Below are 12,814 nucleotides of genomic sequence, written 5' to 3' on the forward strand. Positions count from 1 at the left end.
TGGGATAAATAGCGAGACCCTATCAGAAAGAAAGAGGAAGAAGAGAGAGAGAGACAGAGAGAGAGAGAGACAGAGAGAGAGAGACAGAGAGACAGAGAGACTGACTCTAGTTAATAGCTTTGTTTCTGAACAGTCTAGGGCTAGGGCTCTAACTTAGTGACAGGGAGTTTGTTAAGCATGCATGAACCAGGGTTCAATCCCTGGTGCTGAAATAAATAAATAAAACCAGTGACTGAAGAAAAAGAAACAGAATATTGTATTTTCAAGGGCCCCTTTCTCAGCTTTCCTCGGTCAAATAATGAAGATGATCTCATCTCCCAGGACTATGAAATGCACACTATTTAATCAACATTAAACAGTCGTAATGTCCAATGGTGAAATATACAACATTGCTTATCAATTTTTAACCCCAATCTAATTAAAGAGGTGTCAAGATGTAGAAAACGAATATCTTTAAATCAGTTTTCTGTAGTTATTTTAATTACATTTAATTACGTTACTTATCTGTGTTATGCATGTGTATGTAGAGCTCAGAAGGCAACTTTCAAGGGCCGGTTATCTCCTCCACCGTGTGTAGCCGGGAATCAGACTCAGGTGGGCAGCCCCGACAGTAAGCATCGTTACCCGCTGAGCCATCTGACCTTTTTATATTACTGCTTCCCAGGAGCGTCTATAGACATTTTCCTTCTCATCGCCCACCATGAAATTGCACTGCTATGGGTACCTATACCCCACTTGTAAATCTGTACTTTATGCGGAGAAGAATAAAAAGGATTTTACCCAATACAAGGAGTCCAGCCACTTGACAGCGCTACTGCTTAGAATGCGCATCAGACAGGAAAAGGAAAGGACAAAGGGCAGCCCCGCTCATGCCCTTAGCGCCTGATGTTGCCCTCCCATTCACCTTTCCGTTTTGAAGGCACACAACCACTGTTATCAGATGAGGTGTGCGTGTGTGTCCTATGGTCAAGCACACTTTTGTCCCAGATCAAACATTGACATCAATAAGAGGGTAAAGTTAAACACAGTCGCGCTGGACTCCCGCTTTAGTGTGGAGAAACCGTTAGGAAGATTCTCTGGAGAGCTCACAAAGCTAGTCTAACTGCATGGAGGAAACGCAGCCGGGCACGGTAGAGCAGGCGCCAGGACAAGCCAGTCTCCTGGCTTTCCAGGACAGGTCCCTGTCTGCAGAGCAGGGGGGCTTCTTCACAGAGTCGCCCCCAACCGCTCCTCATGCAGGGAGCTGCCTTGTGCCCCCAGCCAGGTTCCCCCATCCTACTCGTACCCGAAAGGTGGTGCTGCAAATTTTCAAATTTCTCTGAAACTGAAGTTACTTCCCCCCTTTCGCAAGGAGTCTATAATTTTAGGTCTATAAAAAGAACCTACTTAGCACTCAATAGTTGGGAGCTCTTACCACAGGGAACAGAATAGGAGTGCTTCGCTAAGTTTCTATTAAAACTTTAGCAAAAATGTGAAAGCATCCGTAATTAAAGGGCTCCCTGGCTCAGCCTGGCGAGGGTGCACAGTGCCCTAGTTATTCCAAGTGCTTCAGACTGCCAGTCCTTCTTTGATCCCCAATAGGGCATCGATATGCACTCAACGGAATAGCAGCAGTGCTGTACTGTAGATTAATATTCCTGCTAGAAAACGTCTCACGTTCACAGCCATTCCTGTAAGCAACCACAGAGCAGACTGTGGACACCGGCTTGTGGGTTTCATATCTTTGCACGAGGCTGTGTCTGATGCCTCTGTGTAACCCTGCATGTTGACGCACGACAGTTTCCTTCTCTGCAGTCCCCGGGAGAGTTCGTTTAGCAAAGGATAGGAGGCTCCCTTCCACCACCTCTTTTTAGCGCAATTAAAACACGAAGTGCCGCTTGACTATCCAGAAAATTAAGCTGACTTAATCAGGGCAGATGTCAAAGTAATTAGCAAGCCCAGGTAGCTAAGTACGCCATTAAAAATAAAACATCTGCAATTAAACCAAAGGTTCACGTGACCTCAAAGAAGAATCCTACATGTGTGAACGAGCGGGGGTGGGGGGTGGAGGATGAAGCCACCTGATATCTAAGGAGCATCACATGCAAATGTGACGTCCTCCATGAGAACTCACTTCAACACCTTATGGACGTGACGCTGAAAATATGGGGGAATAACTCTGCGATGGGAAAAATGTGGATTCATTTCTTTTTTCAATAATTTTTTTGTTTCGGTTTTTCAAGACAGTGTTTCTCTGTGTAGCTTTGGAATATATTTATTTCTTAAGAGGCAAACATTCACAGGTAAGTAATATACAGAGAAAGCCTGTAACAAGAATATTTAACCACAGAGTCTTCTTTCCCCAGAAGAATGTCTTAGATGTGATGAACTACCGAGAGAAACACTACATTTAAATGAAAGCTGTGTCTGGAAGACACTGTTTCCTTGGCGTCATCCACCACCTCTGGCTCTTACAGTTGCTCCACCTCGGCTTCCACTTAGATCCCTGAACCTCGGTGTGTGTGTGTGTGTGTGTGTGTGTGTGTGTGTGTGTGTGTGTGTGTGATGTGGTATGTGTTATGTGGAGTGTGTGTGATGTATGTGTGTGTGTGTGTGTAATGTGGTGTGTGTGTGTGTGGTGTGTGTGTATGTATGAAATGTGGTGGGGGGGGCATTGGGAGGTTAAAAAATTATCCCATTTAGGACCGAGTGCTCCAAAGTATCTCTCTGCACCATCTACCGCAGAAGACTGACGCACACATGTGAGCTCACAGGGGCTAGGCCAGCACTCCCATAGCGGTTGTCCCAGCAATCACAAGATCTGCACACAGTCAAGCTAGAAAGGGTCCCATCAGTGAGAGGGGAAGTGAACGTGGGACCCCACCCCAAGTGAGAAGCTATCTGCAATAGACACCCACCAGCAAAGGGAAATCAGTTCAGCCCAGTGGAATCTCACTGTATACGTTAACCACACCTCAGAGCAGATCCCATACCCAGAAGTAGTTGGCCATGTTTTTCTGGGGGTAGGGGGTTTTCATTTCATTTTATTTTGCTTGAACTTTTTTCTTTCTTTCCTTTCTTTCTTTCTTTCTTTCTTTCTTTCTTTCTTTCTTTCTTTCTTTATTATTTATACAGTATTCTGTCTGCTTGTATGCCTGCAGGCCAGAAGAGGGCACCAGACCTCATCACAGATGGTTGTGAGCTACCATGTGGTTTCTGGGAATTGAACTCAGGACCTTTGGAAGAACAGGCGGTGCTCTTAACCACTGAGCCATCTCTCCAGCCCCGCTTGAACTTTTTTCTGTCTTATTGGTTTTTTGTTTGTTTTGATTTTCATTTTTTGTTTTCTTGTTTTCCTAACAGAGAACCAGAACATGAAGGTAGGGAGGGAGGGAGATAAGAAGGATAAAGAAGGAGTTGGAGGAGGGGGGGGAATGATAAAAAAAAAATACTGTATGAATATTTTTTAAATAAAAAATGAAAGCTTTGCCTTTGCCCTCGAATTTGTTGAGCCAAAATATGGCTTATAAGCACACAAATACACATGACCTAGTAATAGTAAAACAATTGACTAGAGGAAAGGACAAATTAATTTCATAGGAAAAATGCTGATTTTATAGATAGAAAGTAGATAGATAGATAGATAGATAGATAGATAGATAGATAGATAGATAGATAGAGACAGGCCTATATGTTGAAACTTTGAAAGAGATGATAGGCGCATCTCCTACTTAACCTTCACCACCACAATCCACAAGCCTCGGGTTATGCTGACACATGAAACACCGGCCTTGTCTCGTGTCTGTGCAAACCTTAACAATATGGAAATACTGTTACCACAGTAGTTAAGGTCAGAGCCTGGACCCCAACAGCACCGACCCCACCCACACACACACACACATACACAAAACGAGCCAGGTTCAGTCACCCATTCCACAGTGTTCTAATTAAAGATACATTTGATGGTAGAAATTGGAAAAGGAGATGCGATCAACGCGCTTCAGTGGGTGGAGGAACAAAGGTTCAGTGACCCCTTAAGACCTGCAAAGTGGCCCTGATCCTACAAGCTGTCAAGTGATGTGAAACACACACACACACACACACACGAGAGAGAGAGAGAGAGAGAGAGAGAGAGAGAGAGAGAGAGAGAGAGAGAGAGAGAGAAAACTATCCTTCTAGCTGGCACCAAGCTTCAGCCTTTTCCTTCTCCCAGCACGACATTCCTGAGGAAAATTCAATTTCTTGGGCCCCATTATCTCAACAGCCTGGGAGTCAAAGGCAGCTGGCACAAGATTCTATTTAGAGTATCTTTCTTCCTGCCAGGAAGGTTACAATAAAATAAACTTAGGGTGCCTGTGAAACACATTCAGAAAAGCCAGCTCCCTGCCTGGGGAAGAGAGCCCAGAAGCAAGCTAGTGAGAACGGAGCACCTAACCCAAAGGACTGTCCTGCAAGCCAGGGTCTACCCCTCGCGAAGGAGGACCGCACAAGAGCTGCGTCAAAGGTGGCTGCAGCCCCACTTCGGGAGCCATCCCTAAATCCAGGGCCACGTGCACTTGCTTCCAGACTGCTGGGAGAATGCAGCTTCGCATCGCTGCTACAGCTCACATGTTCAGCAAAGTTCCTCCACCTACTCAGATCTTAAACATAGAAACAAGGGCCTACAAAATGGTATTTTAATTTCTGTCAGAAGCAAAGCCACACTGTCTGAATAAGGCAGTTACAGCAGCGCTCCGCACATGAAAAGAACTGTACCATCCCCAACACCTACTGGACGATTTGCATAAAATGCAACAAAAACCCTTTTGTGGGCGCAAAGCCGTGTGAGCAGCGCCACCTCGCGGCACTGTGAAGAGCTGCGGGAGGCGAACTAGAGGCTCCGTTCCCGGGAATGATTTGTTTCAGCTGAAATCTTGAGACCGCCAAACTGGAAAACCTGCGACGGAATCTGAGCTGTTTTCGATGTTTACGCAACTCTCAAGTTTAACTGGGAATCCTGCATTTTGATTTGTTGAAACAGGCCTACACTTGCTATACTCTGATCGGGGTGTTCATTCCAGAGGCTAGGTAAATCTTACATAGCTATACCAGTTAATTGGAAGATATCCCCATATCAAGCAACAGGTGGGACGACCCTCCATTCTGTAAGGCATAGGACTTAGGAGAGGGGTGGAGTCGGGGTAGAAGAGGGTGGAGAAACCATTGAAGCAAAGCAACGGAGGGGAGCTAGGACAACAGTCAATAAAACGCCTGCCAAACTAGCATGGGGTCCTGCGATCAGAGCCCCAGGATCCACAATCATGCCAGCACTGTAATCCACCTATAATCCAAAATCGAGAGGGGGAGACAGGAGAATTCCTGGCGCTCACTGAGCAGCCAGTGTAACCAAAAAGGCAGGCTCCTAGTTCGGTGACAGAGCGTCTCGAAACAATAAGAAAAAAAGAAACCACCTTGAAGAGTGACTGAGGAAGACACACCTGTTTACGAACTCTGGCCTACACACGCGTGAACACACACACACACACACACTCACACGCTCCAACACGGAAGCACTAAACATCAGATGGTAGAAGAGTATGGAGAAAATGTAATTCTGAAAGGAAAGAGGACAAGGGACCAGCAACGTTTACCTCTTAACACGTTCCCAATGGAAAGGTGATCTTTCCAGCCCGTGGCCACCCCTGTATTACTTCCCCTACTTATAATGCTCAGAGAGCCTGGGTTTAGAAAAGAAAGCCGGGCCACCAGCAAGGCGATTAATCCGATTAATCCTTCCTTTAGGAAGGGATTATTCAAATAGGCTCAAATCCCAACAGTCTAATACAAAAGAAAGCATCCTGCTGTTTTCTATCACCCGCAGGTCTTGCCTTTCCCAAGCACAGCCCGAGACCTCGAGCACACCTTTGCAATGGACCGCGATGGCCCCTTCCGTGTTCTCACAGATGTTCAGGAACCTTCGCACGATGTTGTCGCTGGGGGTGCTGCCGTCTATGAAGAACAGGTCGTAGTGCTCAAAGCCAGCGTCTGTGAAGCGCTTCGCCTCGTAAATCTTTTTGTTCAATCTCACGATTGCCGTCACGTTGTTCTTTTTGAAATACGGAAAGTAGGCTTCGGGGGCATGGAGAGGGTAACCTATAGGCAGACAGGGGCAGTGAGCAGAGTACAGTACGGTGTTTGAATCTCACTGTTCTCAGGAGGTAAGATTGTTTCAGGAGAGTGTGAAAGTTCACAGGGGAGCTGGCCCAGCAAAGCAGCGGCTGACCTAACCATAAACACCACAGCCAACAACAACGCAAACAAACAAAACCTTCTCTGTGTTGGAAAGAGTTCATTAAAGTTGAAAATAGCAACCTCTGTTATCTGAATCCTGGAGCGCAATCTTGGAAGCCCAAAAAGGCAGTTCTGATGTGCAGAGCAGTGCTGGGGTGACTTGGGGTGATATTCCTCCTTGAGCACTGTTCTTTACTTAACAAATGTATTGCATCTACAGTTAGAGCTCTATTGAAGCCAGAGCTACAGTTTCCATCTACAATATGACTTGCTACAAAACAGGGTTATGACTCATTATCATCTGCAATGTCCAAATCACAGCATATAAGATTTCTCAAAGTTACCTCCTTACAATAACATCTGGGCAGATGGTGGCCACAGGGGTCCATTAGACAGGAGGAACATGTCCTAGTGTACATGTTGACTATAATTAAAAGCAGCGTGCTGGCCTGGATCCACGTGTTAAATTTGACAGTCACCCCAGTGTGTACATTGTTAGAATCAATCATACGTGTAGCATAAACATATATGTGTTCAACTGAAAATATTAGCATTTCGAAGGAAGTTAAGAGGGTAACTTTTGGGAGACATTTTCTTTATGGTGGGGGAGACAATCTCCAGATTGCCCTGGCATGCCCCCCACTAAGTGAGCTTCGGAGGGAACTGGGCCACTGATCTACTCTTGGCCCATCGTCCACAGTGACCACTGGGAATTTGGGCCACTGTAAGCCCTTGGAACCCCAGGAGCTAAAAAGACTAATTTCCTAAGACACCAATTACCACCTATCAGTCATTTGGGATTGACCCATTCAGAGTTCACCGACTGTTGGCAGATTCTTGGCAGACCAGATAAGTGAAGTGACCTCGTGTGGAGTTCTCCGGGATGAGGGGCTTCAGAGCGTGAGCCAGAGGGTTGCACACTGTGCTCTTGGCTCTGTGTCCTGCTCATCCCGCCAGTGGTATTTTCTCTCTCTTGGCTCCAAGCCAGCCCTTGAACTGTAATTCTGTAATTCTAAGACTGCATGCTAGTCTATATGTAAATTACTTCTCTAGCATCCTTCCTGTTTGCTCTCAAAGTAGGAGAGACGATAGAGTGACCAAAGCAAGGCTTTCTTCTTATTCTGACAGCACTTCCATCAGAACTCCTAACTTAGCCCAGCAGGCCCTGCACAAGCCAGACATCTTCTCTGGCAGCAGAGCCTCGGGGTGTCCACTCCTCAAACCCCAAATCCACACAGCAGTGGGTAGTCCCTCTGAGCACTGGGTCCTCCTATCCCCAGCCTCCATGGTCCTCGGTCCTCCTACTCCCAGCCTTAAGGGGACTCCCCGCCTTCTCCAGAACCCGCTACACTCTTCATGGCTGTCTTTCTTGCGAGCCTTCACTGTGCCAAACTCTCTGTACTGAATTCCCTGCCCGTGTGTGGGTGATATCAAAATTTCTGACATCAAGATGTCTGACAACAGGTGCTTCTGAACATGTATGGAAAGAGGAGCCTTTATTCGCTGTGGGTTGGGTGCACACTAGTACTGCCATTATGGAAATCCACACGAAGGTCATTCAAAAAGTTAAAAACAGATTGACCGTAAGACCTAGTTATTAACGCATGAGCATACCTCAAAAGGACTCCAATCCTGCTACAGACATGCATACACATTCATACTTGTTGCTACCCTATTCACAACAGAAAGGATCTGGAGTCAGCCTAAATGTCCATGAACTGCCGAGTGGGTAATGAAAATGTGGTACCAATTTGCCATGGATTTTACTCAGCTGTAAAGAAAATGAAATTTGCAGGAAAAAAAATAAAGACGGGTAGATCTGGGAAGTATAATATTGAGCAAGGTGACCCTTGCTCAGAAAGACAAAAACCACATGTTGTCTTTCATCTGTGGGTCCTAGTTTGTAACGTACACTTGTATTTATAGAAATGGACAGAGAGTGCCGGGCGATGGTGGCGCACGCCTTTAATCCCAGCACTTGGGAGGCAGAGGCAGGCAGATCTCTGTGAGTTTGAGACCAGCCTGGTCTACAAGAGCTAGTTCCAGGACAGGCTCCAAAGCCACAGAGAAACCCTGTCTTGAAAAACCAAAAAAGAAAGAAAGAAAGAAAGAAAGAAAGAAAGAAAGAAAGAAAGAAAGAAAGAAAGAAAGAAAGGGACAGAGATACAAATAAAGCTAGAAAACTAGAGAGAAGAGCAAGAGAGGGTGAAAAGAGGCACTAGGGAAGCAGAGGAAGGAGGGTCAGAGGGGCACAGTGAAATGAAAGTGGGAACAGAAACTGGGGAGGTAATAAGAGAGGCTGGGGTATAGGGGGCAGCAGGTGAGGTGATGGAGGGCTGGGGTACAGGACAGCAGGTGAGATGATGGAGGGCTGGGGTATGGGGGCAGTAGGTGGATGATGGAAAGTTGGGGTATAGCGGCAGCAGGTAGGATGGTAGAGAAGCACCTCTACTCAAACACACTTCTTTCAAGAATACCATAATGAAGCCGGGTGGTGGTGGTGCACGCCTTTAATCCCAGTACTTGGGAGGCAGAGGCAGGCGGAGGCGGATCTCTGTGAGTTCGAGACCAGCCTGGTCTACAAGAGCTAGTTCCAGGACAGGCTCCAAAACCACAGAGAAACCCGTCTCGAAAAACCAAAAAAAAAAAAAATACCATAATGATATCTAATACCATGTATGCTATTTTTTAAAAATCTTAAATGCATAAATAAAAATCCCTTCTGGCTGGAGTCCCCAGGCATGGCTCCCATTCTCCTACATGAACCCTGAAGATACACTATTTCTTCTGGCCACTGTCCATTTTCTAGCTCTCTGGCCCTCTCTTGGCATTTGTGAGTTACCCCACGTAGGCCAATAGGCGTCATTTTAGTTCATTTATCAGAACTGGTTCTATGGCCTGCAAGAAGGAGCATTAGCTGGTGAACTTGGCCATGGTCAACAAAAGATGGAGGCAGAACTGGAAGGCAGGGTGTACTAATCCCAGCCTGAGGACATTTGAGTGACCAGGCTACAAGAAGCTTACTTATCTCCTGTGTGGACACAGTAATGTATACACACAGAGAGAAAGCTCGTGCTTTTCTACTTATGGAAATCAAATCTGTTTCTCTACTGGTTTCCTTAGTAAGATAATTTCCCAACAACAGGCTCAGGACAAAGGGTTGTCATGAGGAAATAAAAGCTTCTGTAGGGACTCCAAGTGCATGGGGAGCCCTGCTTGGCTGTAGCAGCTGCTGGGAACCTCTGCGTGGGTTCCTGGCATCCCTTGAACCTCCTGATGGCCACCAAGGTGTGAGAATTTCTGCCTATACACGAATGTCCATGAGGAGTAGATGGAAGGTTGAGCTACTACACCTAAACTATAAGGGAAATCGTGGGTATCTTTTGAGAAAGCACCTGGGGCATACTTGTAAACATATGGTATTGGACATTGAGAGGATGACAGTAACAATACCTAATCACTTGCTGTGCCCCAGACACCATACAAAGTACCCCATATGGATTATCTCGGTAAACCCCACCGTTACAGAATAACTAAGGCTTGGATGGCTTACTGTCCATGCTCACGTAGCTAGGCAGCCTTTAAACCCTCTCACTCAGATCCAGAACCTGGGCCGGTGCTTCTTTCAGGTAAGGCTCAACTTACTTTCAAGTAAGAGAATGGCATGGGGTTTTTAAAAACAAACTAAAGAAACTCTTAAAATGTCTTTGAATTAACTAAAGTCAAGAAATAATCCAAACATCCAATGACTTCTCAACAAGTGTGTGGCGGTGTTATCATCGCATTCAGACACATGCTATGAGGAACTAGTTTTTTAGCAATGTGTCTATCAGTCTACCCAGGGCTGATGGGTGGCTCACCCAACCCTTACTCCATCTCGCCACTAGATGGAGACATGGCATCAGAGAGGCTCAGGACCCAGAGGCGCAAAAGAGCAGGCTAACCACACACAATTTCAGAGCTAAAAGAGACCTCATTTCATCTCTTCCCAGCACTCGCTCTAAAGATGGGAAAGTGAAGAAAAGGTGGCTTAAATGACTAGTCTGTGTATGATAATATGCTGGTTATCATCAGTGATAAAAATCTAATTGTGTAGCAGCTAACGGACCTGACGCCTTAAGACCCTTCATCTGGTATCTCCAGTTCTCACTAGATGCCTGAGGTGAGTATCAACTCCCCTCACTGGACTACACAAGGGAACCGATGCTCAGAGAAGTTAGGAAGCCCACTGCAGGTCCCTCCCGCAACCAGTAAAGGACAGCGAGTCAGGCTTCAGTCTCCCTACAAAGACTTTAGATTTCCAGGATTCTCTGTCTCAAGCTACCCTCCAACCCTCGAGAGAGTGTGTGTGGGGTGTGTGTGTGTATGTGTGTGTGTGTAGCATTGTCCATTAAAAGAAATGTTTTGAAATCTAAAATCCAAAATATGTTTTATTCTATAGTTATAATTCATTGATTCAAACTTAAAAAAAAAAAAAAAAGAGGAGGCTTGCTCTTTCCCCATTGCCAAAACAGTGTGAATTAAGGTGGCTCAATGGATTCATTATCCAGCTGTAGACCCTACAGGCTACAGGATCAACCTGTCAGGCAAGATGTGTCCCCTGTGTGCTCAACAGCACCTGATTCTACGGGGGGCAGCCAACAGCTTTCTGTTTGAATTTCAGGTCTATTCCACAGGAGGGAATCCATGCCTGGAACTATAAACCTGGTCAAAAGCCTATAACTGGGGAGGTCATAGGCCCTGGAAAAAGGGAGGAGGGGAGTTATCTATCGCTGTCATTTTGCTAGCTAAACACCCTGATAAACTGCCTGCTAAACATTTGTTCAAGACATAAACTAGCGCTGTTCTCAACCACGGACAGAGAAGCTGTGAGTAGCTGTCAGCGCAGAGATTCATAAATTCAGTTAGAAGCTGAGAATAAGTTGAGTGCTCAACCCTAAATGGGACCTCTCTCCTCTCTCTCTCTCTCTCTCTCTCTCTCATACACACACAGGCACACACACGCACGTATGCATGCACACATACACACAAAAAAATAAATCTGCCTTTAAAAAATAAAAATAAAACAGGTTGTAGCGCCACACACTATAAGTTTAGCATTTAATACACCACTTAATTTTGAAACTCATAAACAAATATTCCTTAAAAGATATTAGCAAAGGAAAAGAACAGATTCAGAAATAGAAGAAGTAATGAAATTGAACTAAAATAAATGTTTAGTTGGTAAAGGAGAACACAACCTACCATTTTCAATTTTGCTTTTAGGATGTGGTCCACTAAACGCTAAAAATTTCCCTGGAACAATCCAGTTGAAGTCCCCATTTTCAACTCGCTGGCAGAATTTGTGGAAAAAGAAAAGAAAATAGTTTATAATTTTTATGCAACTTACGCAGTCTTTACAAATAAAACCACTTTTCACACTATCAGTACTAGATCAATGGGACTTGAACGAAGACAAGCTGACGGAAGTTTCAAGGTGTACTTGAATTACAAAATGCTATTTGTAAAGTCCCTGCGTTCTACCCAAAAGACGAAATATTTAGATTGTCTGAAAAAGTTATGTCTTCTAGTCAGTCTACTATGAAATAAGATGAAAATAGTGTTTATTCCAGTAAAAATAAAAAATATAGGCTGAGGTAAGAGAAAACGGGAAATCTAAGCCCTTTCATGACCATGGTAATAATAATTATAATAATAATAATTCACAATAAACACATTCCCTTTTTTTCCTGGTTGCTTTTGTTGTTGTTGAGTGGAGCAGATGTCTACTTCTGGTGCTGATTTGAAGACTGTCAGGAAGGCGGAATGAGACACATTATTCCTCCGAGGGGTGGTTCTCAACCTTCCTAGTACTGAGACCCCACCTCCTGGTGACAGTTCCTCATGTTGTGGGGACCTCCAACCATAAAATTATTTTCGTTACTATTTCCTTACTGTAATTTTGCAACTCATAATATAAATATTTGTGTTTTCCAATGGTCTTAAGCGATGTCTGTGAAAGGGTCGCTTGAACCCCCAGGGCTCACAACCATAGAGAGCCACTGCGAACCACTGCCTCTGAGTACACGCGAAACCCCTGAGCCGATGTCTCCTGCAGGGGGCGCAAAACCCAAACAAAGGCTGGCAACAAGACAGCCTCTTCTACCTCTGGCTAATCACCCTGGCAGGCTGATTTACCGGGTCAGACCTTCCAACTAGATTTTTCCGTGAAATCCTTCTTTGAAATGTTGGTTATCTTTTGATAAGCTTTTAACTCCTATGAAACCAAGTGAACTGTACCTACAGGCTGAGTGATTGGTTAGCATTAGCCTTTGGTCTCCATACTCAAAGTGATCATTAGAAAAGAGCTAAAGACCAAGAAGATGGGTCACCTTGCCTAGTTCCAGTACTTCCTCCCTTTTTCTTCCCTTCCTTGTGCTATTAACCCATCAGGACTGGAACAGGGATGGGTTATACCCAAGGCTTTGCAGGTGACTGGGAGACTTCTGGGTAATGTATTACAAATATCCACACCTGCACACAAACCACTCCACCCCTGGCCCCAAGTCTCCATCTTCATCAGGGA

The 12,814-nt window shown here is 45.1% G+C and overlaps 1 protein-coding gene across 3 annotated transcripts in view; it reads right to left on the bottom strand.

Annotated features, from left to right (window-relative positions):
- The window catches only part of Cdc14a (cell division cycle 14A), a 149,879-nt gene that overhangs the window by 47,306 nt on the left and 89,759 nt on the right, over positions 1–12,814 (bottom strand). For all 3 annotated transcript variants that reach the window (XM_057793841.1, XM_057793840.1, XM_057793839.1), the window contains exons 8-9: positions 11,494–11,581; positions 5,881–6,111 (exon numbers count right to left, since the gene is read on the bottom strand). In XM_057793841.1, the coding sequence (XP_057649824.1) occupies positions 5,881–6,111; positions 11,494–11,581 (319 nt within the window). The remainder of the gene's footprint in view (positions 1–5,880; positions 6,112–11,493; positions 11,582–12,814) is intronic.

This window comes from Chionomys nivalis, chromosome 18 (assembly GCF_950005125.1).
Source record: "Chionomys nivalis chromosome 18, mChiNiv1.1, whole genome shotgun sequence".
In the NCBI taxonomy this organism is placed as follows: Eukaryota; Metazoa; Chordata; class Mammalia; order Rodentia; family Cricetidae; genus Chionomys; species Chionomys nivalis.